Below are 24,589 nucleotides of genomic sequence, written 5' to 3' on the forward strand. Positions count from 1 at the left end.
TTTCTCTTCCTTGTACCAGCCTTCCAAGAAGTGCAGGCAGCTGTCCTCGCCCAGAGCCTCTCGAGGGCAGGGCAAGTGAGCTGCTTCTTGCGAGGTCTCTGCTCCAGGGCTCTCAGCATTTCGGTAGCCCTTCAGTAGCCCCTCATCCCTGCATCGGGGAGGCGCGGGACAAGCTGTGTTACAGGCCCAGCCTCTTCAGTGTAGAGCAGCAACTGCTGCACTGCTGGGAGAGCTTGCTGGGCTTCCCTGCAGTCAGTCCACAGCGCTGCCCGAGGGGATATCTGTGGTGAGGGGGGCAGATTTCCTGGGGGTTGATGCACCGTGTGCTTGAAGTACAGACCTTCCCCGGCTGGTCTGGTCTTGCTTCCACTTCCCGCTGTTGATCTCACCCTGTCCCTGGCTGCTGGATTGAATCATTCAATACCACCTGTCTCCTCTGGCCTAACGAGGTGAGGATGGCTCTGGGGGTTAAAAGTCGTGGTAGTTCTCTGACCCCGCATTTCTGGAGTTTGGGAATTTCCCAGCTTTACCCCCTCTGCCTCCGGACAGGCTGGCAGACAGCATGGAAGCCAGTGTTCCCAAAGGAAAATGGCTCTGGGGCAGGTTAGCATTGCTTGGAAGCCTTGCAAGACTGCATTTTCAGGCACAGATAAAATGGGCTGTGAGGTTTATTAAAAGCCGGGAGATGAGAAAGTGCTGCGAGCCCTGGGTCCGTGTTGTGCACGTGCTGCTCTGCAGCTGGCAGCATCTGTGCTGCAGCAGTGCCGGTGCTGCTCTGTGCTGGGCAAGATCAGCTCAGCCCCACAGGCTGCCTGCTTCGGGTACCTCCGCAGCTCTCCAGGAATGCTTTCAGCAACAGAGACGAGGAGATCATTGATGTCCTTTGAATGACACTTGGGACAGCTGGGAACTCTGGCAATGAGCAGCAGTTTTTATAAAGCCTTTTTTGCCTTTTACTTAACGTCTTGAGCCAAGGCAGACACCTCCTGAAGTGCCAGTGACCAAAGACACACTGATGTTGGGAAGTGTCAACAAGTCTTTGGTCAGTCTGCCCTCACTGAGTCCTTTGCCTTGCTCCCTCAGGTGATGACCAATTACCTTGTGAAGTATTTAATTGCTACAGTGGAGATGCAAATGACCTCAGTGGCCATGAAGCCCCGTGGTGTGGCTTCCTCTCTAGAACATCTCATTTATCCAGACAAAGCAAGAGAGGATAGAAGGGGAGCATCAGGATGGTCACTGCGGCTTTCATGGGTGCTCCTGTCTCCAGCACTTCTCTTGAACAAGTGAAGGGGATGGGTCCTGAGGAGGAGGACACCAGGACCACAGCTGGGAGCTGAGCCCTGGCGGCAGCAGTTCATGGGCTCAGCTCCAGAAGAGCTCAGGGACAAAGTGGCAGGTGGTGAAGGGTCCCGGTGAGGCTGGAGGGGATGGGGGCACATGGCTGGGGCAAGGAGCAGGTTCTGCTCACAGGGCTGAGCTGCCAGATCGCAGAGGCAGCGAGACGGGCCAGCACAGCCACCCCTGTCAGCCTGGTGCTGAGATGGGACATGATGCTTCCCACCGAGATGCTGTGGCAGCCATCCCACAGCGCCTGGGGCTGCTTGCTGTCCAGCCAAGCTGTACCAAGGGTGCAGCCAAGGGCAGTGACCAAGGCTGGGTCAAGCTCTGTGAGGGGCTGCAGTGGTGGAGGCAGTGGGGAAGAGGCGGGGGTACGAGCAGGACTGGGGGATGAGGTCAGCGGTCCCACTGGTAGCCAGATGTTGCCTGGTCCCCTAGAATAAAAGCTCTTTCAGACTCTGCCAGACCTTGACAGTTTGAACTGAAAGGCCCCTCGCTAGCGCTGCTCTGGGCAGCTCCAGCACAAGTGGCTGCTGCAGCACGGGCTGGGGCCGCTGCCCAGCACTGCGCGCTCAGGGTGCGGACAATAATTACCAGGGCAGTTCACGGAGCTCAGCAAGTCCTGCGTGGAGAAAAATAAAACCCAACATCATTTTCTTGTTAACCAGCGCAGACACCCTGTCCTGCACCCCAAAGGGACTGAGGGCAGCAAGGTGTGACCCCATCACTGATGAGGGGCTGGAAACCCCTGGCAGCGCCTGAACTTAGGTGTGTCCCCAGGTCGGCCATTGATGCTTGGGGTCCCTGCAGTTGCCCCCACAAGTGCTGCCTCCTGTGGTGGCTGGCTGCTGCTCTCCTGCCTGGCAGCAGGCGGGAGGTTTACCCTGTCAGTGCTGGGGAGGAATCAGCACTGCCAACCTGCCTGCAGCTCTGGGGGGTGGTGGTGGTGGTGGTGTCTCTGCTGGCTGCTGCCCCTCAGGGCTGCTGGAAACACCCCTGCGAGGGCTGCAGCCTGGGTGGGGGATTTGGCATGGGCTGGGGAGGTGCAACCTGTGGAGAGGGATGTGCCGAGGGCTTGGCATCACCCAGCTGGCATCTGCCAAGAGCTGCGGCCCCCAAGTGCCCTTGGCCCTGGCTCCCTGGGGTGCCGGAATGGGGCGAGGTATCCGGGCACATGCTGGTGGTGCCGAGCACGTCTCTGCGCCCCTTGATCCCCCATGCTGTGGGTGATGTGCTGGGCTCCGGGACAGGTTGCAGGGCCCTCCCTGTGAGGCATTTCATGCCTGGAGCATCTTCTCTCCCTAGGGCTGAGCAGAAGCCACCCATTCCTACGGCAGAGGGTCTGCCAAGTGCTATGGGCCCCCCAGGACCCTGCTCTGCGGCCGTGCTCTTCCCCAGGCTGGGGGCTGCAGGGCCCCAGGGGCCGCTGCCTGCAGCCCCCAGGGCAGGGAAAGAGCATCCTCAGGACTGCCTGTGAGCAAAGGGGCTGCAGGGAGCCTAAGCGACCTGCTGCAGCTTGGCAGCAGCCCTGGGAACCCTGACCTGCCATAGCAGGGCTCTGCACAGCACCGGCACCGGCTGGCTGAGCATCCGCCTCCCACTCCGCGTTGCCAGGCCAACGCCGCGGAGGATGCTGGCAGCCCCTGCGCCAAGGCTGCCTCCGCAGCGTGGCGGGCAGCGCGCCCCACGCCTCTCCATGGGGCACAAGCCGCCGCCGGCACCCTGCCTGCCTTCACGGACAGGGCCGCAGCCCGGCCCACCGGGGCTGCAAGGCTGGGGACCGACCCACGGCTGCGTCCCACCCAGGAGCCCCGGCGTGGACTGCAGGTACCAGGGCCACGGCCTAGGATGCTGCTCGCCCTGCTGCTGTGGGTGGAAGGGGGGCGGGGGGCTGCAGGGCAGAGGGTCCCTGCAGCCAGCAGAGCCCGGTGCCCAGAGCCGGCACTGCCCTGGGGAAGCTGCCCGCACGGGGAGGGACACGCTGCACCCGGGACACGGGCCCCCACCCCGCAGCCCGTCCCCTGGGAAAGATGTCTCCCTCCCACCCGGACACGGCGGCCGCGATGGGGCCGAGTCCCAGCGTGGCGGCACCAGCTGGTGGTCGCAGCCAGGCTGTGCCGGCCCTGGGAGGGGGCTGCCGCCTGTTTCCTGCTCCCCTGGCCCCGCTCTGCCACCCAGCCCCGGGGGCTGGCCAGGACTCTGCCCGTGGGGTGCAGCAGGGCCCAGGAACCTGCCCCCAAGCCCTCGCTCACGGCAGCTTCCCTCTCCCCCAGCCTGGACAGCCACCAGCCAGCCCTCCAGGAGCATGGCCCAGCAGGACAGCAAGCAGGGGCCTCAGACAATGGCACTTGTGGCCCCCGAACTGGAGTGCAAGATCTGCTACAGCCGCTACGATGCCCGTGCCCACCGACCCAAACTGCTCCACTGCGGCCACCGCCTCTGTGCCAAGTGCCTCTGCAAGATGGTGCCACTGGGGGATGCGTCGCCCTGCCAGCTCCGCTGCCCCTTCTGCCGCCAGCACAGCCCAGTGCCCGGTGGGGACGTGCAGCAGCTGCAGGACGACGGCGAGGCACTGGCATTGCTGACAGGCCATGAGAAGACCAAGAAGCGGGGTCCCACCCGATCCCCTGAAGTCCTCCTCTGCCCCAGTGTGCTAGAGCCCTCACCCGGCCCTGACTGCCTGGTGGTCACCATCCTGGAGGTGCCGGAGGATGTGGCCCCGCCGGAGGGCCTGGGCAGGCTTGAGGTGGTGCGGCTGTACCGCCCTGCCAGCCTGGGCACACTGCCCTGCCACGGCCCCGGGCAGAAGTGCCACTCCTGGGGATGGCGAGCCGTCCCTCGCTTCATCCTGGGTGTCCTCTGCCTCCTCTACTTCAGCTCCCTGCCCTTCGGCATCTACCTCCTGCTCATCGAGCACCACAGCCTGGGCATCGTTCTGGTCAGCCTCGTGCCCTCCACCCTCCTCCTCTGCATCGTCTACAGCCTCTGCCAGTGTCTGTGCCGGGAGGTCTTTGGGTTCCCCCACTCCTGATCCTGCACAGCTGAACGCCATGCCCACCCTGGGAAGGCTCTGGGTGCCTTGGAGCGTTGTCCTTTGGGGTACGGGTGTACCCTGACCCATGGCTGACCCACAGCATGGAGGTCTACTTGGACCACGGGGAGATGCTCAGCAGCTGTTGCCTTCCCTTGCAGAACAGTGCGGGCTTTGCCAAATGGGAGACCACACCGGAGCGGCTACAGGAGCTCATTGCAGCCTTCAAGCATTCAGGCCGGACCCTCAGCTCCTCATCTTCCTCATCTTCCTCCTCCACAGCAAAGAGCGGGAGCTGGGTCGAGAGCAAAGCAGGAACTGGGAGACTAATCCCAGCTAAGGAAGTGCAAGTGCTCAGCACCCAGCACCGCAGCTGGAGGGGCCCCAGCAGCTGGCCACAGCCTGGCGCCGGCAGGAGAAGGACGGGCAGAGCCCGGGGGCTCCTGCGGCCGGACTGGCACCAGCACAGCTCCGTGTCCATAGTGTAAATAGTTCTGTCCGTGGCGCCCGTGCTCCCTGCAGGGCTGCTCCCATTGCATCCGTGTTCCTTTCCCACATGTGTGAGTCCCGTGTTTGCCGACGCTGTGTACCGTTTAGGGGAGGAGCGGAGAAGAGGAGTTTCTTTGGTGTGTAAAGACGTCTTTGCAGCTGTTTTGTAGTCGTTGTGGTTTTTATGCGGAGCCTCTGGGCTTTATTTAACCTCCTTGGGTTTTGTTTTGTAAGGATTAATTTAACACCGCTAACCATTTTATTACTTTTATCAAGAAGAGCAAAGTCTCTTTTTGATCTCTGTTTCCTAGTTCTTAGGAACATTAAAAGCTGCCATACAGCTCTGCCCCGTGTCCGTGCCTTCCCAGGGCTCCTGGTCCCCTCCACCCTCCCTGGCCAGCTTCCCTGGCCCCGCTTGTCCCGCTGGAGTTGCATAGAGCTGTCTGCTGTGAGCCCAGCCCTGGGTTCAGGGGGGCTCGGTGGGTCTGAGCCTGGTCCTGGCAGTCAGTGTCACACTCAGCGAGTGGATGGGCAGTGCCGCTCCCCTGTGTCCCCCATGTGCGGTGCTTCATGCATGTCCATGTCCCTGCACGTCCCTTCCTGTGCTGCCATGTGACACAGCGCTGTGACAGCTGTGATGGCCACCCCAGCCCTGCGCCCCATGCATGTGTGTGCCCCCACAGGTGACCCCAGACCTCCAGGGAGGGGGAGAGGGAGGAGGCATCAGGAAGGCCTGGAATTGCCTGGAAACGCTGTGGCTTATCCTCTGCTGAACAGGGGGAGCCCCCGCTGGGAGCCCCAGCCAGTGGTGGGGCTGGAAAACACCCTGCAGCCTGACCAGGTGCCCAGGAGGGTCCCACTTTTGGCAGTGTGGGGATATGGCATCAGACAGAGGGGGTGGGCAAGGAGCAGCCCAAGGGGCTTGGGGTAGGACCTGCCCTGCTCCTGCGGGCAGCACTGGCAGTGGAAATGCCTGCAGCCCGCTGGCATCCCCGCATCCCTGTCAGCATCCCCAGTGGCACTCCTGCATCCCTGCTGGCACCCCCGTACCCCCGCTGGCATCCCCAGCAACATGCCCACTGCAGACAGGCAAAACCAGACAAAGGCCCAAGACAAAGTGACATTTATTAGCGCTTCGTGTCCCTCCCTGCCCATACTGCCCACTCTCCTCAGCCAGGCAGCTGCCTGGTCCCACGGCCATCTGTCCTTCCCTGCCCAGCCGCAGGGCTGTCCCTTCCCCACAGCCACAGCCCTGGCCCCCACCTGCCCTCGGGTAAAGGGCACGGCCGCCCCAGCCCTAGCCCTGCTCCAGCACCGCCAGCACCCCTGGGGGGCACCCGCTTTCGCCGTGGGGAGATGCCAGAATAGCCGCCACGCTCCAGATCTTGGGTTTCTGGGGCTGCTTGCCCTGCCCAGGGCCTGGTCCCACCTCGGAGCTGCTCCCACACCCATCCTGCACAGGGCTGGCGCTGGGGGCAACACCCAGTAGGGCCCCCTCGCCCTCGCTGTCCTCGCAGTCTGAGGTGTCGCGTGGAGCCCAGCCCGTCTTGTTCTCCTTCTTGAGGCGCCGGCGGGCGTTGGCGAACCATGTGGAGACCTGGGTGAGGCTCATCCGGCTGACCACAGCCAGCATCACCTTCTCCCCCTTGCTGGGGTAGGGGTTCCGGGGGTGCCGTGCCAGCCAGGCCTTCAGCGCCCCGGTGCTCTCCCGCGCCGCTGCCACCTTCGCCCGCCCTGGCTCAATGGGCAGCCCCAGTGGCACCTCGTAGGCGGGCGCGACCTGGAATGGGCAGAGAGCTGTCAAGGCAGGACAGGGCAGGGGTACCTGTGGCTGGAGAAAGGGGTCTGGGGGATGTGGGGGCTCGGCCCTTTGCTCATGGGAGGGGGCAGAAATGGGTCCTGCCCCTCCTCTCCCTCTCCCATGCCCAGCACCACACGCCCCAAAGTGCCAGGGGGATGGGGGGGGACACGGGGGGGGGGGGCGCAGGGGACCCGGGACAGTAGCTCCCCAACCCCAATCACCCCACGCAGCCCTGTCCCAGTCCTGCGAGGGGTCCCACATCCCGATCCCCCAGGAGTTGCAGCGCAGCACTTACCAAGGGCGCCAGGAGGCTTAGAGGGGGCGGCAGCAGGCTGTAGCCAGCCAGCACTGGGCAGGGGCAGGGGCAGGGCCAGGGCAGTAAGGCTTGGGGGGGTCCCCGCAGGGCTCCCCACGGCCCCCCGCAGCCCCCTGGATCTCGGCCTGGGCTCCCCTCACCCCAAGGAGCTGCCATGCTGCAGGGAGAGGAGCTGGGGAGCTGCTCCCGGGCGTTTTATAGCTGCCGGGGTCCGCAGTGACTGACAGCTGATTAGGGGGTATTAGCACCCACGAAAGCGGCAGCAGGGATCTGGGGCAGCCGCTGCCTCCCCCTCTCCTGGCTATTGCCAGGCAGGGACTGGCAGGGAGCATCCTCCCCGCCTGCCCACCACCAGCCGGGACGTGGCCAGGACCCACGCCAGGACCCCGGCACCCCCCAGTCCCCCGACCCTGCATGGCCCCAGCACAGCCTGCGCAGCCCCCAGTGATGGGGTGCAGTGGCACCAGGGGCTGGTGCATGGGGCCCACGGGGAGGCCCACAGCCCCAGGGATGCAGCCCACACAGGGATGCACATGGGACATAGCATACCCAGGGCTTTACTGCAGTGCCAAGAGCCATCGGTCCCCATCCTTGACCCCAGCCCTGACCTGGCTCAGGGGCAGGGGTCGGCAGAGCCTCCCACACTGTGGTGGGGTGGGCTGGAGGGTCAGGGGCTTGCAGGAGAACTTGTGCACGGCCTGGCAGGACGTGGGAGGTGCAAGGCGCTGCTCCGGAGCCCACTCCTCCTCCAGCTTGGCCAGGTCCTGGCCCCAGCGCTGCCATGCCTGCAGCTGGGGTCCTGTCTGCAGAGGGGCGCAGGGGAAGGGGCCCCACAGCCCCAGGGATGGGCGAGAACCCTTTGCCTGGCTGAGGACTCAGCCCCGCAGGCACTGGGGCGTTCTGCCTGCTGACGGAGCAGGGACAGTGGGCCAGCAGGGCAGCGGTGGGCAGTTGCACAAGGGGCCCCAAGAGCCTGCGACCCCCCAAGCCGGCCAGCTCCTGCCTCTGCGCCTCCCCACTAAGACTGGGATTATCCCACAGGTTGTATCCGTCATTAAATACCGACTAATAACGCTCTCAGGATATTAAATATGTAACAAACCCGCTTAGCGCTGGCTGGGGACGGGAAGGAGAAGGTCACTGGTGCTAATGAGCCCTTGCTGCATCCCTGGGCTCCCCGCAGGCCCCCGGTAACAGCAGAAAGACCCAGGGACCAGATGCCAGTACTGAGGGAACCTGAGACCTGCTGTGCCCCATGGCCAGAGCCCTAGCAGCACCTGGAGCTCCCCATATGCAGCAGACAGGAGCTCCAGTCCTGTGCTGTGGAACATGGTGCTCGTGGCAGCCCCAGGTATGGAACTCACAGGGCAACCAGGATGCCTGTGCCACTGGCCGGGCCAGACAGCTGGGACCAGCCCTGGCCACAGCCTCACAGCAGCCCCGTAACCTTGTCCCCACAGGACTCCTCCAGCCCTAATCGGTGCTGCCAACGAGGATCCGCTTTATTAGATAATGGAGCTGTAATCTAGGAAAGCGCCTGCGGATTGCTGTGGTGTACCTTAACCCTGCGCGGCACAGCTGGAGAGGGAGGACCACAGCCAGCCACCAGCACCGCGGATGGACACAGCTGGACACCAACCGAGCCACGGCCAGACAGGCACAGCCACACAGTGGCACAGCTAAGCACAGACCAGGCAGCAGGCAGATGTGAAGACCATGGGACACAGCCACAGCCAGGGCAGAGCCACAATCAACTGTGGCTGCTCCCCCAGGGGAACGCAGGGCCACCCGCACGCTACGTCCCTGGCTGGGCAGGATGGGCACAGGGTCCAGCCCACACCAGCCTGGGTGCCCAACGTGCAGGCAGGGTGCTGCCCTGGGGCAGGGGAGGGGCCGCGGGCACCCCCAGCAGCTGTGGCAGGAGGGGGCCGCCAGCACTTTGGGCAGAGCACCCACTTTGTGTTCATAGCACCCGCTCTGCGCTCACAGCGCAAGCCCCCGCACCGTCCCTGGCCCCTGCACGAGCCCGGCCGAGCGCCCAGTGATCACACCGCAGCAGTCCTGCAGCCACGGAGCTCTGACCTCACAGAAGCTCTTGCTCAGGTTGGGTGGTTCCAGCCCTTTTTCCCCTCCGCAGATAATCAGTTTAATGCAAAAGCATAGAACTAAAACTCTGAGATTATAACAGCTAATCACATGTAAATACTTCCAGACAATCCGCTCAGGGAGGGGCAGTGTGTGTAGTTTGGGACAGAGTTACATGGGATTTAGGCTGTTTACCACTCGATTAATTTCGTGCCCAACCCACTGCTATACCAGATGCCCAGCTCGCTTCCCAGGACTCAAGGTCACTCGGGCAGGAAGAAGCGGATAGTGCAGGGCAGCTGCCACCAGCACCAGGCTTGGGGATGCACACACCCCAGCCCTGGAGGAACAAGCCAGAGGCGGCAGGAGGAAGGCAGGCCTGACTGTCCCCACTGGCCAGGTGACCCCAGACCCTCCAGGCAGGCACACACGCGGGTTTCAATCCCTTTTTATTCATAAGCATAGTCAAAGCTTGAGAATGTCAGAATTGAACCCCTCCCGCAACCACCTACGAACAAACTCCAGAGTCCATCCCTCTTTCAGAAGAAAAATAGAGCATCTTCCACCTGTGCCTCTTCCTACTCTGGGTTTCTCCAGTCCAAAGCCCTAGTGCTGCCTGCCCGCAGGCTGAAGAAGCCACGGGAGGGATCGCTGCCCTCACTCCCCACGCCTGCCGAGCAGCGAGCATGCAGCTGCAGCTGCAAACACCTCACCTCACACCGTACCACGCAGCTGGGCTCAGCCCCATGGCTCTCTCCCAGGATCCACATGTGCCAGGCAGACACCGAGCCGAGTTTGGCCCACACAGACATGATTCAGGAAAAGGGATTTTAGACCATCATCAAGTGCAACAGGCAAAGATAGCGTCCACACGAGAGCGCTGACACTGCGCAGCCTGCCTCGGCTGCAGAGCAGTCTCCGCTGGAGACAGCTGCCTGTACTGGGAAGGATGTGCAGAACCCCTGCAGCGCAGGGCGAGCAGCAGTGTGCCCCTGCCGCGGCACGCTCAGGCACATCCCCTGTCGCCGTGAAGCAATAAGGCAACTGCTGGCTGAGGAAGCTCCCGCCTGGTGCAGCTGTCCTGCTCAGCATGGGTGTCCCAGCGCTAGCCGGGCCTGGCCCCAGTGCTAGTCCGTCAGCGTGATGACATCGTAGTGGATCCCCTCCTGCAGCTCCTCGATCTCAGCTGTTGCCTCAGCGGTGAACACACCCTGCGCCTGGGCCATCGCAGCATCAGCCACCGCTGCAGAGGAGAGGGGGTCAGTGCCTCCCCCTGTCCAAGGGCAGGGGACAGCTGGTGGTGGCCCAGGGGCCCCCCCCTGCATTCACCACCTGCCTCCAGGGAAGGGGCAAGCATGCAAGGTGAGTGAAGGGCCACTACACTCAGGCAGGGCTCCAGCAGGGAGCCAGGCTCTGGTGAGCTCTGCAAACATGCAGCAGGGTGTCTCCACCCTGTGGAAGCTGCTGTTCTCCCAGCACAGCAACTCCTCTCCAAGGGAAGGGAACTGGTGCTGTTCCAGAACTGACACACTGGGACTAGTAAAGGTCTCCCCTCGGCCACCACAGCAGGCTGCTTCCCAGAATTACAGGGATGTAGGCAGCAAAGCGGCGATCCAGCCTCATCCCCTCCAGCCTTCCCTGCCCTCCTCAGCCAGCTGCAGCAAACCATCAGCGTCTGCAGGCAGAGCGGGGCCGAGACCACAGCGTCCAGCGGCTGCCAACAGGCACCACAAACTGCCCGGCAGGACCGGCACCCAGCACCCGAGGGAGACGGGACTGCCAGAGCTACGCCAGCGCTCGGCCCCGGGACACTGGTCCTACCTGAGACAGCCGAGTGTGCAGCTGCTTCCAGCTGCGCCTGGGTGACAAGCTGCTGCTCAGGTGAGACAGGCATGTACTGGAACTGCAGGGGGGAGAGAACAGGAGAGTCCAGGAGGGGCAGGGTCCCTTCCTGCAGCGCTGCTCCAGCCACAGCTGCTGCACCGAGTCACTGAGGCACCTTCTATTTCACATCCCTCCCTCTCTGGCTCCGATACGGGCTCTGAGCAGACCCCTCAGCTCCAACCACCATGCCTGCCTGCCCCCTTACCTGCGGTTCCTGGAGGAACTGGCTGCCCTGCTCATACTGGATGTGCGTGATCTGACCATCCTGTACCTGGGGACAAGAACCACAGTGGGGCTCTGTTAGGGCTAGCAGGCATCCCTGTCCCCAAAGCAAGCTATGACTCAAGCCCAGTAAGCCACAGGGAGCAGGATGTGGCCCAGCTCCACACACGGCACCCTCCTGAGCCCCGTCCACCATGCAAAGGGGGGGCAGACAGACTGCAGCTCACCTGGATGTGATGTCCCTCTGGGACAACAACATACTCGTGGGGAAGCAAGTGTTGCACGCCATCCTGGGCAATAATGTACTGAACCTGCAAACACAGGGATTCAGACCCCAAAAAGGCTACCACTGCCCACCCTGCCCTCCAACATCACAACAGGGCTCGTTCTTGTCTGTCTCCTGTGTCTGTTTCCACCGCGTTCCTCCCCACTGCTCCTAGCTCTCCCTGCTCCAGCTGCACAGGATCTTTCAGTTCCTGGGATGTGCCCCCACTCACCTGGTTGTCAGAGGTCACCAAGTGCTGTACTGTCTGTCCGTCAGCAGTTGTGATCTCCTGGATGTATGCAGCCTCTTCCTGCGGGTCAGCAAAAGCCCAGAACCATCAGCAGGGGTATGCCTGTCTGCAAGCCCTCCGAGGAGGGAACGGACATAGCTCACGGGGAGCAGCCGCACAGGGCGGGAGGATGACACCGATGGGCCTGACTCACCTGACTCGTGATGCTCTGCTCCTGTGCGACAATGATGTGTTCCTGCCCTAGAGCCTGCTGCAGCCGCTCGGGAGCCAGCACCGCCTGGCCAGACTGCAAAGCCGCTGGAATGCAGAAAAAGCCAGTGCAGACACTGCTGGGGCTGCTGGCCAGCCCCTGCCACAGTGAGGAGCACCGGTCAGTCTCAGCTCTGCTCACAGAAGGTCAGAAGCCAAACCAAACTCCCCCAACATGAAGGAAACTAGAGGTCACTGCAGGCAAAACACAACCTCCACATCAGACCATGAACTCCACTTCCCGTTTCAGCCATGAGCTGCTCACAGCACCACTGCTCCCACAATGCACTGATCTATTGGGAGCTACTTGGTGGAAACATGGGACCGCTCCCTAGTTCTGCACAGAACCACAAGTCAGTGCCTCACCAGGAATGCTTCTTTTGCCCAGCCCCCTTGTCTCTGCACCCACCAAGCTCTGCTGCTGCTGGCAATCCTAACCAGGAACCTCCTGGCCTTGACCCTTCTCAGTCCTGCATGGCCCGCAGGCTGGGTGAAACCCTGCATGGGGCTCTGGCCACAAAAAACCTGCAGGTCAGCCCTGCTCGCAGGTACACAACTTACTCTGCAGGGTGGCCAGTGTGTCCTCGTCGCTGTTCAGTATGATGGTCTGCTGGGCAGCAGCCGCGGGCACCCCTGGCCTCTTCCCCTCTGAGCTGTGCAAACGCTGCATGTGGAACTTGAGGTGCCCATTACGGTTGAACCTATGGGAGGAAGGGCACGAGGTGTAGTTTGCTGCGGGCAGCAGAGGGTCTCTGTGCAGAGACCCATGCCACAGATACATCCTACAGCACAGCCTATCCCAGCTCCCAGGATGTCTCCATCAGCACCGAAGTACTGAACCTCCTCCTGCAGAAGTTCCCTGGGGACAAAGCTGGGTCCACCTGCAGCACGAACCATTCTCAAGGGCAGGGTTCCCTCTAACAGAGGGCCACTCCCAGGGGCAGGGTTGGGGCAGCCAGCTCTTTGCCAGTATCCTATCTCCTCTTGAGCCTTGGAGAGTGTCCTGGTTTCCACTGGGACAGTTAATTTTCTTCTTAGTAGCCGGTGCAGTGCTGTGTTTTGGATTTGGTGTGAGAAAAAAGCTGACAGCACACTGGTGTTTTTCATTGTTGCTGGGTAGTGTTTATACTAAGTCAAGGGCTTTTTAGTTTCCCTCCCAGCGGGAGGGCTGGGGGAGGGCACAAGAAATTGGGAGGGGACACAGCCAGGACAGCTGACCTGAACTAGCCAGAGGTATTCTGCACCATGGGATGCCACGCTCGGTATATAAACGCGGGGGGCGGGATGGTTGGACGGGGCTGCCAGTCACTGCTCAGGGACTGGCTGGGCATCGGTCAGTGGGTGGTGAGCAGTTGTATTGTGCGTTGCTGGTTTTCTTTTCTCCCTTCCCTTTGGATTTCACTCCTCTCCCCTTCTCCCTCCTTTTCATTATAACAGTTATTTTAATTTTTCTTTTTGTTTTATTTCAATTATTAAATTGTTCTTATCTCAACCCTCAAGTTTTACATTCCTTTCTGATTCTCCTCCCCATCTGTCTGGGTGAGGGGGGAGTGAGCAAGTGGCTGCATGGTACTTAGTTACTGGCTGGGGCTAAACCATGACAGAGACCTCTACAGGATCTCTCAAAGCAGCAGCAACCTAGCAGACTTCACTCACCTCTGTCCACAGATGGGGCAGGAAAAGGGCTTCTCATTGGTGTGTGTCAGCATGTGCCTGCGCAAGTCCTTCTTGTTCTTGGAGGCAAAGCTGCAGTGGGCGCACTTGTGTGGCCGAAGGCTGGCATGTTGGACCATGTGGCTCTGGGGACAGAAGGACAAGCACAGGGTCAAAAAGCCCCCACTTCCCCAAACCTCGTTTCCCGGGCTTCTCTGTGCCAGGAAACCTACCCGAACCTCTGGCCAGAGGGCTGCAGTGAATGGACAGTCGGGACACTTGAAGGTGCTGGGCCCAATGTGGGCTCTCTTGTGACGCTCCATTTCTGCTCTCCCTGTGAACAGGGCTGTGCAAATCTTGCATGAAAACTTTTTGGCTGTGGAAATCTTGCACGAGAGCTTCTTGGCTGTGGAAACCTTGCATGAGAGCTTCTTGGCCATGCCTTGGAGCACAGGCCACTTGACCTTTGGGGATGAGATTTCCTGCCCCTCGGAGGCTGGGGATAAAGATGAGTCCTTCTGGAGCTGCCTGGTGACACACTGCACCAGGGGCCATTTGATGCCGGTGGGCTGTGCCTCCTGGCCTTCCGCAGGCAAGGGAAAGGCAGCATCCCCGCTGAGGGGCTGAGAGAGAAACACCCAGTCACACCTGCTCACACTGCTGCCCGAGACGGGGGAAAAAGTTCAGCTCCTTACCTCAATGTGATGGAACTGGCTCCCCGGAATGCCAGATGACATGACATAGTGATTGTTTTGGTCTTTCGGAGCAACTTCTGTCATCACAGCTTCATTCAGCACAACCGTGTGGGAAGCCTCCGCAGGACTCTCCTCCTCACTGCTGGAGAGGACAGGATCAGAGAGGATCTGTCTTGTCCTCCTCATCACTAAAGACTCCTCATTTGAGATCGGAAGTGCCTCCGTCTCCCCACTCCTTCCACATGGCTGACCTGTACAGCGTGCCTGGAGCCTGAATCTCCTCACTGATGGGTGTGATGATACTGTACTCTGTTGTCCCGCCAAAGGGGATAGTGATCTGCTGCAACTCCGAGCCACCCAGGGTTGCCTCCTCGTAAGCCTCCTGCACCAGCGTCTCCCCAGGCTCTGCCATGTGCAGCGTCACCAATTTCTGCTGCTGCTGCTGCTCCTTAGAGTCCATCTCTGCCCCCTCCTCCTGTGCCTGAGGCTCACAGGTGCCCCGAACCTCTCCTGAATCATCTGGCTTCACCACTGCCACCTGCAGCAGGGACAGTGGCTCAGCCAGAGGAAGGCAAGGCTCTGCAAGACTCCGCCTGAAGCGGAACAGGGCTGGGCACTGTGGAGGGCTGGGCAGCCTCCCCCTGCCAGGCACTGCCAGCCCCTCAACCCTCCTCACCTGCAGTGAGCCCGTGGCCAGCTCTCTCTGAGTGCTCATGTTCAGCAGGAGATCCAGGGCAGTCTGCGTGGCCAGTTCTGCTGATCCAGCCACACCTGTCAGGGTCAGAAGGGGAAGGTCAGGCATGCACTCACCCACCTCCTCCACATCCCCACATCTTTCCTTGGGAGCTCACTCACCTCGTTCAAAAATGACGGTGGCTCCTCCCAGGGAATCCTGCGAGAGGATGGGGGGCTCCGTGTCCAGGACGGCCTGGACCGCATGGTAGGTGACAGTGCCAAGATGCCCCTGTGTGAGAGAGAGAGCTGACAGCACGGCTGGGGCCATCAAGTGCCAGGAGCTGGGGCAGGGGCTACAGCACTCACCGGTGGGGTGGCCTCTGGCTCAGCCGAGGCCTGCACCTGGCTGTGCTGCTGCTTCAGCTCCTCAATCTGCTGCAGTGTGAAGAAGGGGCGGCGGCGGCAGGGTGGCTCCTCAGGGTGCCTCTGTGCCCACTCCTCAAAGGAGTCGGCATGGCGGCAGTGCACGTGGAGGCGCAGGTTCTTCTTGTGCTTGGTGGTGAAGTGACAGAACTCACAAGCAAATGGCTTCCCTCCTGCGGGACACGGGAGTCAAGCAGGAGGCCCCCAAGGGACGGCAGGGAGAGCAGACAGGCTCTGACCACCTCCTGGAGAAACGGGGCTGTAGGATGTTGGGGCATGGGGCAAGGCAGGCAGCCAGCTCCCCTCACCCGTGTGCTTGACAGCCATGTGTGAGACCAGGAAGTCCTCCCGGAAGGTGGAGTACTTGCAGAAGCTACACTTGTAGGGCTTGTCGTTCATGTGTGACAGCTGGTGGTTCAGCAGGACCTTCTTGTCCTCACAGATGTAGTCACAGAACTCGCACTTGAACCTGCCAGGACAAAACCACCTGTCACACGGGCAGCAGGGACCTTCTGTCCTCCCCTCTAAGGGGGAGCCGGGACACAGGCTCTACCAGGGCATGCTGCAGGCTGTTGCCAGGCTCCTACCTGCGGTTGGCAATGGCCTGGATGTGTGTCAGCAGGTGCATCTTGAAGGTGTAGCGCTTCTTAAAGGACTTTCCACACTGCAGCAAAACCAAGTAAAGCAGCACTTACCTCCCATCCAGCCTCACTCGCTGCCAGCCGCTTCCCCAGGCTGTACCCCACCCTCACCTTATCACACATGTGTGGTTTCTCTGTGCTGTGTGTCTTCATGTGCTGGGTAAGCCTCTTCTGCATGGGGTAGATACGGTTGCATACAGGGCATGGGAAGGAGTTCAGCTTTGGGGGCTGGAGGAAGAGCACGCACAAAAATAAGCTCACCTGGGAGGGGCTCACCAGTTTCCTTACCCTCTCCCCATTGCAGGACCTGGGCTGACTTTCCTCAGGGGATCCAGAAACACTGCCTTCAACGAGGCACCAAGAATTTGTGGAAGACCCAGACATGCCTCTTCCCATACAACAGTGCTGAGAGATAAGCCAACAGGGTACATAAACTCACCGGATCAGCTCTCTTTTTCCTGAAAAAGAAAGAAAACCCCCTTGTGTTACCCACATCCCAAGTCCAAGCTCCCTTGTACCCAAGACACCAAAACTAGCCACTTTGGAAAGGGCCAGAGGTCAGGGGAAAAGCAGCCATGGCTGCCCTCCCAGGGCAGGAGGAACAGTGTTGGTGCCATCCAGTCAGGCTGCAGGACAGTCTCTAGGACTGCACTTCCCTCACCTGTCCCGGCTGTGCACTGTGGAGTGCCGGATGACATCCTTCTTGTACACACTGGTGTAATTACACTCCTCACACTTGTAGGGCTTGCTGCCCACATGGTTGAACATATGTTCCTGCAAGAAGGAGAGCAGGGGCCGTGAGACCTGGGCCTACCAGCCACGCTCACGTGTACAGGAGCAGGACAGACGGCGCTCACCTTGAGGGAGGACCAGCGCCGGGAGCGGTAGTTGCACTGGAGACACTTGAAGAGCTGCGGGTCATTGGCTTCGTGTGAGTTGACATGGAAACGCAGATCATCATGCGTGAGGAAACGTGAGCCACAAATCCGACACAGGTAGGGCCTCATCAGGGGCTTGGGTGACTTGTAGTAGTACCTGTGGAAATGGGACTAGGGCTCAGAGCTGTGGTGGCAAACAGGGGCTGGACCGGCCCTGGGCACAGGCCAGAGGGCCCAGCACCGGCTCAGCACACACCCCTCACCTGCGCCCCATGTACTTGCGGTATTTCTTGCCCAGGAAGCGGCGGGAGGGCCGCCCTCGCCTCCTGGGGATGACATCTGCCTCCTCGGGGCCGGTGTTAGAGGAAGGGTCCTTGTTCTTGGAGTCAGACTGGCTGATGCTGGGCTCTGCCAGGCTCTCACTGGTCCCGTTCTCCAGGCACGAGGAACTGGCTGCTTCAGAGTTCTGCAGCTCACGGCTCGGTGTGCTTTGGGATGTCACTAAGGGCTCCACCTCCCCTCCTGCTCAACAGAAAGCAGCACACCTCCATCACACACCCTCCCTGCAGGCTGCTGAGAGCTTGTGTACTGCTCCCTGCTCTGGCCCAGCACAGGCCTGCTGCCCCTCGCTTCCCCCACCTTCAGGCACATCCTGGGGCATGTCCTCCAGACGAGGAAACTTGCGGGGTCTCCCTGGGCGTCGACGTGGCCTCTCCTCACTGGATGTGGGGACAGTGCGGCTGTACTTGGGCTGTCGCCCACGAGGCTCATCCTCAGCTGGGTTATAGTCACTGTCCTCTGAAGGTAAGTGGCCCAAAACGTCAGACAGAGACTGCGGAAAAACTAAGCTATGCAAGATGCGGTGAAGATGAGTTCTACCTACCTTCAGGGTCATCAATAGCACCAGCATCCATGATATCGTCATCTTCTTCTTCTTCTGGGACCTCCTCCTCCGCAGTCTTTGGAGCAGATCCCCCCTTCCGTGGACGTCCTTTCTTCAAAGCCAGAGCTGAACCCACTGCCACAGAGAACAGAACAAAAAACTCTTTACCAGACTGCATGGCAGAACAGGTCCTTACACTTGTACTTCTCCCCTTGTTTCTACCCCGGAGAGAGTAGAGCCCGTCTGCAATAAGATAATTCTTCCTCAGCCCTTAGCGCACACCTGGTTGGAAGTGCCGCTCTTTCATGTGGTTAATTAGCGTCTTCTTGGAGACATTCTTGTACTGACACATCTTGCACTTGAACTGCTGCACCACAACCACCTCCATCATCTCTTCCAGGGTTTCCATGTCTGGCTGGTCCAGCTCCTCCCCACCATCCACCTCTCGGGCCTGATCTGGCCGTGTGGGTAGCTCCAGCACTTCCAACTGCTCAGAAGGGTCTGAAGGTCCGGGCTGGTCAAGGCACGTGGAGGTAGGTCCATCAGCAACAGCTTCTATCATCAAGCTATTGGCCAAAGCAGAAGTGGCCATCTGGGACACCATGGGAGCACCTGAAACACCAAAACCAGCTCAGCCAAGGAGCAGACCCTCACCTGCATCCAAGGCTACACTCACACCTAGGGCACAGGCCTGAACACGAGCTCAGTAACAAGGTCCCGACAGTCAGCAGTGACACAAGGACTCTGGCGCAGGCACTGCTGCCAATGTAGCCGGGATACCCACCCCAGGCTCCGCTCTGGTGGAACAGGCTCAGAGGCAGAGACACAGTCACTGCCGGACGCCTCAGGGTGTGCCCTTACCATCATCCGGGCCTTGTAGAATGAGGTACTGCGTAGTCTCAGCCCCGCCATCCTCTGCACTGGTCACAGCGATGCAGCCTAGGAGGAAGAGGAAAGCAGAGTGATAACTGCCAGGCACAGGGGCTGTAGAGGCACTGGGGCTAACTAGGGCTCTCCCAGGTTCAAACACAAGCAGGAAGGGCTGAGGAAGGTCTGGCTCCATGGCCAGAGCCTGCCCTGGGCTGCTGGCACCGTGGCTGAAGGAACAGCTGGGCAGAGGGAGGGCTGTCCGGCAGCCACAGCAGCCATAAGCTCCTCACCAAACCCTCCAGCTACTGTAGCGAGGCAAGAGAAACCCCTGCTGACCACGGTGCATATGTATGCACATACTTATTTCCCTCTCACCGTCCAAGGTCTGGCACAGCAGCAGCTCCCTTCCCCAGTCCCCTGAGCCATCTGCACACAGGCCACTAGAGGGACAGCAGGCAGGTCTGCCACATGCACAAGCAGCTGGGAGCACACACTCACTCTGGATGATGTCAGGTCCAATTGTGGACTCAATGATTTTGTCAATGGCAGAACCTAGGTCCGAGGAAGTGGACGCAGTGGAGTCTGACACAATTGTGGCTCCATCAGTGATGACGCTGGAGTGAACCAGGACTTGTGGGGACTCTGACACCATGATGGACTGGCTCACAGTGGAGACACTGGAGACCAAGGTGGACTGGGCAACAGAAGATGAATCTGGCAGGTAAATCCGGGGAATGGCATCTGTGCTTGAGCTACTCTCCGACACCTCTTCCTGGCAGGGAAAAGAAAAAAAAAAAAAAAGAAAGGCCAAGAGAGCTCAGCTGAGAAACCTCTGCCAGGCCAGGCCCCTGGGGAGCCAGCATATGCAAACAATACCAGTATATCACGGCAGAACCACAAGAAAAGGTATCAGAGCAAATCCTTTGGTATTGCCAAGGGCCCTGGCTGCTCTGGCTACCGAACAGAGCTCCCCTCCTCTGACCAGCAAGCAGACACCCGACCGGCAGCCTAACGGCACCCCTCAAGTCTGCTGAGCTGGCTCCCAAAGCTCAGTTTGCCACAAGCGTCTAGAGAAACCCACAGGAAGCAGAAACACAGCCGCCCTCCCTTCCCCGCACTGCCCGCCGCCCCATTTTCCCCACTCACGCCTACCAGGGAGACCCCGCTGCTGTCGGAGCTCTGGCCCACGCCCGAGTCATCCACCCCGGAAAGCGGGCCGGGGCCCGAGGCGGCGTCGCTGCTGTCTGCCGACACGGCCTCCGAGGTCCCGACGCCCAGGCCGCTCTCGGAGGGCTCCTCCCGCGCTGCCTGCGGAGCCGCGTCGCTGCTGCTCTCCACCGCATTCTCCTCCATGCCCGTCCCGCCGGGGCCACCTAGACTCCACCTGGGAGAGGAGACCGCCGCCGTCAGGGCCGCTGCCCGCCGCCCGCGCCCCGGCCCCGCGCAACCCGCCTGGCCCGGCGCGGGGGCCCGGGACGCCCCTCGGGGCGCCCGCGGAGGGGCCGGCGCCGCTGCGGCCCCATGCCCGCCGCTCCCGGCCGCCCTCCCGGGAGGGCCCGGCGCCTCCCGGCGCCCCCGGTCCCGGCATGCCCCGCGGCCCTGCCCGGCCTCCGGCCGCCATCTTGCCGCGGGGTCCCCCCCGCCGCCTCCGCGCGCGCGCACACGGCGGGGCGGCCCCGGTGCGCCGGGGTGGGGGGAGCCGCCGCCGCGGCGAGGCGAGGGGGCCCGCCGCCGCCACCGCCCGCCCGCCGGCCCGCGCCCTCACCCGGCCTGCCGCGGCCCCGCCGCGCCTCCGCCGGAGCCGGCATCACGGCGGCCGCCATGCCCCCCCGCCCTCGCGCCGCGCAGCGGTACGGCCGCGGGGGCCCCTCGCCGGGACTACTTACCCCGGCCCCCGCCCCGCCCAGGGCGCTCGCCACCGCGGGGACGCGCCCCTCGCTCCGGCCGCCGCCGCCGCCTCCCGGGACCGGGCGGCGCTGCCCGCCGCCCGCGGGCTGGCGGAGGCCTCGGCGCGCCGCCAGGGACTACTTTCTCCGCGGAGGGATTACGGAAAGACACCGTAACCGTACGTCATGGCGTCACGAAGCGGCGCCCGGGCCCTGAGCGTCGGCGTCGCGCCGGGTTGCGCCCGTCACGTGATGAGGAGGCGGAAGCGGCAGCGGCGGCACGGCCTGGGGCTGGGCTCCTGGCCTGGCCGCTCCGGCTCTGCCCGCCAGCCCGCGGACGCGGTCTCGTCCCGCCGTGGGCGGAGCGGGGGCTGTGCGGTACCGACCAGCACGGCAGTCCGCGCCCGGCCCGGTCCTGGCCCTACGGCGCTGCCCCCCGGCCGGCCGCACCTCGAGCGGTGCCGTGCAGCCCCGGCGCTCTGGCTGCCGTTCTGTAGCCCGCGGTGGGCACGGAGCCGGGCGTGGAGCCCGGCGCGGTTCTTGGGTGTTTCCGCGGACCCGGCTGGGGCTGCCCGTCCTCGGGCGGCCCTGCCCGAGCCGCGGGGGCTTCTACCGTGCTTTTCGCCGCGCGGTCCCGGGGCCTTACGGTGTTCAGCTCGGGTGGCCGCGTGGTTTCAGACTGTCAAGTACTTTCCCCCCTCGTTCTGCAGCGTGGAAATGGCGCCTGCTGTAGGTTTGCTTTGCCTTACAGAAGGCAAACCTGCCTCTTTTGATGGCAGTTCTGCAGCTGAGCAATAGCTGGCTTCCCCTGTTCTCTTGCTAACCAAGATCTGTTGTCCGGGTGGGTTTGCACCCCATTGCAGATGGCAGCAGGTGCCTGTTTTGGCAGGCCTGGGCCGGCTGTGCTGGCTGCACCTCCAGTGCCTGTGCTTTAGACGCCCAAGCTGGGAGTGGCTCTGGGCTGGCTGGGGGCTCCCAGCACGCCGAAAGCAGTGGGGCTTTGCTGGCACCTCACGACACCACGGCGGTGCTGCAGTACGTTTGCTGCCCCAGCTCTCCAGCAGCACCGTCGGGTGCAGCAGTGCCGTCTCCCTCCAGCTGAGTTCAGCTGTAGAGGGAGAGCCTGGGCTTGGTCACTTATGGCCAAGGCCCCTGGCCCAGCTGGCCCCTGCTCCGTGCTGTCTGTAATGAACCCCTGGCTTTAGTGGCTCCATGCTTTCACTGATGTTTTCTCATGTTGCGGTGCTCTACTGAGGATGTCTCTATCCAGGTTTTCTCTGGAAAAAAGGCAGCTGTGTTGTGCCCATGTTCTTCTGAGGCTGAGACATGTTTGGGCTGAACCTGGCTGCTTGGTCCCCATGGGAGGGACGTGCTCACTGAGTGAGGCAGCGCTAAGGCTCCACATCTTGCCCAGGTCCCGAGGCCACTAGAACTGAGCCAGCCCGCAGTGCGGCTCTGTCCAGAGCAGGTCTGGGTGGGCAGTTGCATTGTCTCACTGACCAGAATGGCTGGGCCAGAGCTGGTGCTGACGTGGTGCCAGGTGCGGAAGGACAGACAATGAATGTCTCATCTGGCATGATCTGTGAGTGCAGAGTTAGCCTGCCAGAAATGCGAGGAGGCAGGCGTAGGACAAACTGGGTGGGCTGGATCAGCTCTGTGCGTCATTTGGTGGTGGTGCTTCTGGTCCAGAGCAAGGTGGGCAGTGGCTGCATTCAGCCTCCCTGAGCCCAGGGCTCATCTGTGGGGTTCTGCAGGTCCCTCATGCGCGTCCTGGCCCCAGTGAGACTTCCCAGTGGCGCCGCATGCACAGAGGAGGCAGCAGAGCTGCTGCTGAACCATCAGCCTATGTGAGTGCACCTTCCGGCTCTTCATCAGGCTAATTAAATACATCCTTGAAAGGTTTATGCCCTCATCCATCACAGGAAGACAGCATCAGTGAGACCCATCCCCAGGCTGGCGTGAGCTGAGAAGGGAGTGCTGCAGCAGCGCTGCCTGCCAGTGACTTGGATGCTGAGTCCCTGTGTGCAGCCGGCTGCTGCTGCGATCACCATCACACCAGAAGCCAAGAGACACCAAGGCACTGGGTTTTTTTTTTTTTCCCACTACTCCTGTTTAAAGCAATCCTGTGTGACTCTGCAGTTGCTGCAGGGGAAGTGGAGCCCGGTAGGATGCGTGGAGCTCCTGTGGCTGATGTCCCCTCTCCAATAGCCTCTCTCCATATTACTGTAGCTCACACTGGAGGAGTGTGATGCTGTCTGTGACTGGCCATGGGGTTGGCTCTGCCTGTGGGCTTAGGGGAAGCTCCATGTTTGTGTCGGGCAGGGTGGGTCAGAGAAACCCCTGGCAAAAGCTGCCTCCCAGGTAGAGGAAACAGGATGGATTTGTGTTGGACTAGCAGGTTTCCCTCTTTTTGCCTTCAGTCAGCTGCTGTGTGAGACAAGTGAAGGATTTTCCTGGTGGATGATGGTTCCAGGGCAAAGCAGCCTGACCTCTGGGAGCCTCCTGATGCTGGCTCGACTGATGGAAAGTTGCTTAAAGCTTCCCAGTTACCCTGCAGAGATACCCCATGTCCTCTGCTCAAAGGATTGTACCAGCGGGAGCTTTGCTGAGATGGGTAACCTGCTATTTTTAAATATCCCGCATGCCCCCGAGCGGGGGTGAGTGAGGAATTTCCAAGCCTGGCAAAGCACAGCTCCCGTGCTCTGCTCTGAAGGCACAGCTCCTCTCTGATAATGCTCTGCCATTGCAGCTCCTGTGCCTGAAATCATTTCAGGGCCAAAGAAAACACAGAAGAATCTCAGCAAGAGGCTTAAGAGAATCCAAAAATGGATGTGGCATGCATTGGATGTGAGTCCAAATACCTTAGCAGGGGGAGCACCAGGTTAAAGGCCTTTTGGGAATGGGCTAAGAAGACAACACAAATGCTTGTGCCTGGAGAATAAACTTATAAGACTTGAGTGGGATACAAAGCTGATTTTTAACAGGCTGGTTGATCAGCTGTCCCAAGAGATGGAAGGTTTCCCAGCTCCATGCTTTCCAGCCTGGATATGGTGCTTGGAAGGAGCTACAGCCAGACAAGCTGCTGCTCAGGGCAGGGAGAGAGCATACCGACGGAGCAACTCTGGTCGGGGTCCTGCTGTCACTGGTGCCACTCAGCCATGCTGCTTTGCCCGGTCCCCAGCAGCAGTTTGTTTGCCGTGCTGACCTGCCTTGTGGGCTTGTTCTGCTCCCACAATAGCTTCTTCATGAGCTGATGGCTTCCATCAGTGTCGCAGAATAGGTGGTGGCCTGCGCTGAGCACGGTGCCGAGGGCAGCACTCCTCCAGCCTCCCTGCAACCCAGGCCCCCAGACTTCCACAGTCAGTGATTTTGTCATACATGCTGTTTGTTCCTCCTTGTTGCCTTTTTTTCTTTTTAAAGAAAACACTGCTGGCAATGTTTGTGTAGCTGCAGGGCATTAATCCACATCAACCAGGCTCGTACTTACATCCCACCTGGGAAGGACAGTTGCATCAGCACATTTTGTAAAACGTTGAGCAAAACAGCCCTTGCTGCAGGAAATGGTTTTTTCTTCACACCAGATTGCTTCACCACTCAGCTCCTTCCCAGCAACAGCGGCTCCTGAAGAAGGCGCCTGTGGCTCTCTCGGGGGATTGCTCCGTGCTGGGATGGCAGTGAGCCGGGACAGCTTCCCGTCGGGCACCACTTCGGCCGCTCTGCCTCATGCTTAGGGCTTGCTGGGCCACCGGCGCTTCTCCGGGGAGCAGCCTTCCTCCAGTGCTGGCTGTTAGTGCTGGGATCTCCACTTTCCAGGGCACAAGTGGGAGTGCTGTGGGCTAATGCCTGTTTTTTGTGGCTGCTGAGGCTGTGGTTGAACCCATGGCCTCGGCTGTAATGCCACCCTTGGGATCAGGCAGGGTGTTCCTGAGACAGGCAGGAGCCGCTCCCAGCTGCTCCCCAAGGGCTCAGAGAGGCCGACAAAAGCCCATGGCAAGGCCACTTACATCCTCGCTGGTGGCTCGCTGGCCTCTGCTCTGCCCAGCCCAGCTGGG

The 24,589-nt window shown here is 61.2% G+C and overlaps 3 protein-coding genes and 1 long non-coding RNA gene across 11 annotated transcripts; 2 read left to right on the plus strand and 2 right to left on the minus strand.

Annotated features, from left to right (window-relative positions):
* The first annotated feature begins 3,019 nt into the window (after positions 1-3,019).
* LOC106631524 (E3 ubiquitin-protein ligase RNF182-like) lies at positions 3,020-5,205 on the plus strand. Its single transcript, XM_055722070.1, has 2 exons — positions 3,020-3,168; positions 3,615-5,205. Exon 2 carries the CDS (start codon positions 3,647-3,649, stop codon positions 4,370-4,372), a length of 726 nt encoding a protein of 241 aa, XP_055578045.1. The 5' UTR covers positions 3,020-3,168; positions 3,615-3,646; the 3' UTR covers positions 4,373-5,205.
* A 768-nt stretch (positions 5,206-5,973) lies between these two features.
* LOC129736919 (iroquois-class homeodomain protein IRX-6-like) lies at positions 5,974-9,386 on the minus strand. Its single transcript, XM_055722071.1, has 2 exons — positions 6,958-9,386; positions 5,974-6,641 (listed from the first exon to the last, which is right to left on the minus strand). Exons 1-2 carry the CDS (start codon positions 7,132-7,134, stop codon positions 6,159-6,161), a joined length of 660 nt encoding a protein of 219 aa, XP_055578046.1. The 5' UTR covers positions 7,135-9,386; the 3' UTR covers positions 5,974-6,158.
* A 111-nt stretch (positions 9,387-9,497) lies between these two features.
* On the minus strand, positions 9,498-20,526 carry ZNF335 (zinc finger protein 335). 8 transcript variants are annotated; one of them, XM_055722042.1, is made up of 28 exons: positions 20,417-20,526; positions 19,804-20,035; positions 19,150-19,423; positions 18,643-18,720; positions 18,064-18,393; positions 17,782-17,916; positions 17,538-17,696; positions 17,177-17,420; positions 16,878-17,055; positions 16,682-16,794; positions 16,460-16,478; positions 16,132-16,248; positions 15,967-16,043; positions 15,688-15,848; positions 15,323-15,552; positions 15,137-15,209; positions 14,958-15,052; positions 14,533-14,819; positions 14,282-14,423; positions 13,820-14,209; positions 13,590-13,732; positions 12,495-12,634; positions 11,878-11,981; positions 11,667-11,744; positions 11,397-11,480; positions 11,153-11,218; positions 10,885-10,966; positions 9,498-10,306 (listed from the first exon to the last, which is right to left on the minus strand). In XM_055722042.1, exons 2-28 carry the CDS (start codon positions 20,002-20,004, stop codon positions 10,191-10,193), a joined length of 4,116 nt encoding a protein of 1,371 aa, XP_055578017.1. In that variant the 5' UTR covers positions 20,005-20,035; positions 20,417-20,526; the 3' UTR covers positions 9,498-10,190. The 8 variants fall into 8 exon arrangements, 7 of the variants coding, with proteins under 7 accessions (XP_055578017.1, XP_055578015.1, XP_055578016.1 ...); XM_055722040.1 differs by having other exon boundaries at positions 15,137-15,245; XM_055722041.1 differs by having other exon boundaries at positions 17,162-17,420.
* Positions 20,527-20,541: 15 nt separating this feature from the next.
* LOC114017456 (uncharacterized) lies at positions 20,542-23,494 on the plus strand. The gene is made up of 2 exons (XR_008734131.1): positions 20,542-23,151; positions 23,287-23,494. It is a non-coding gene; the product is annotated as an uncharacterized LOC114017456 (long non-coding RNA).
* Positions 23,495-24,589: the final 1,095 nt, after the last annotated feature.

The sequence above is a fragment of the Falco cherrug genome, chromosome 10, assembly GCF_023634085.1.
Source record: "Falco cherrug isolate bFalChe1 chromosome 10, bFalChe1.pri, whole genome shotgun sequence".
NCBI classification, from domain to species: domain Eukaryota; kingdom Metazoa; phylum Chordata; class Aves; order Falconiformes; family Falconidae; genus Falco; species Falco cherrug.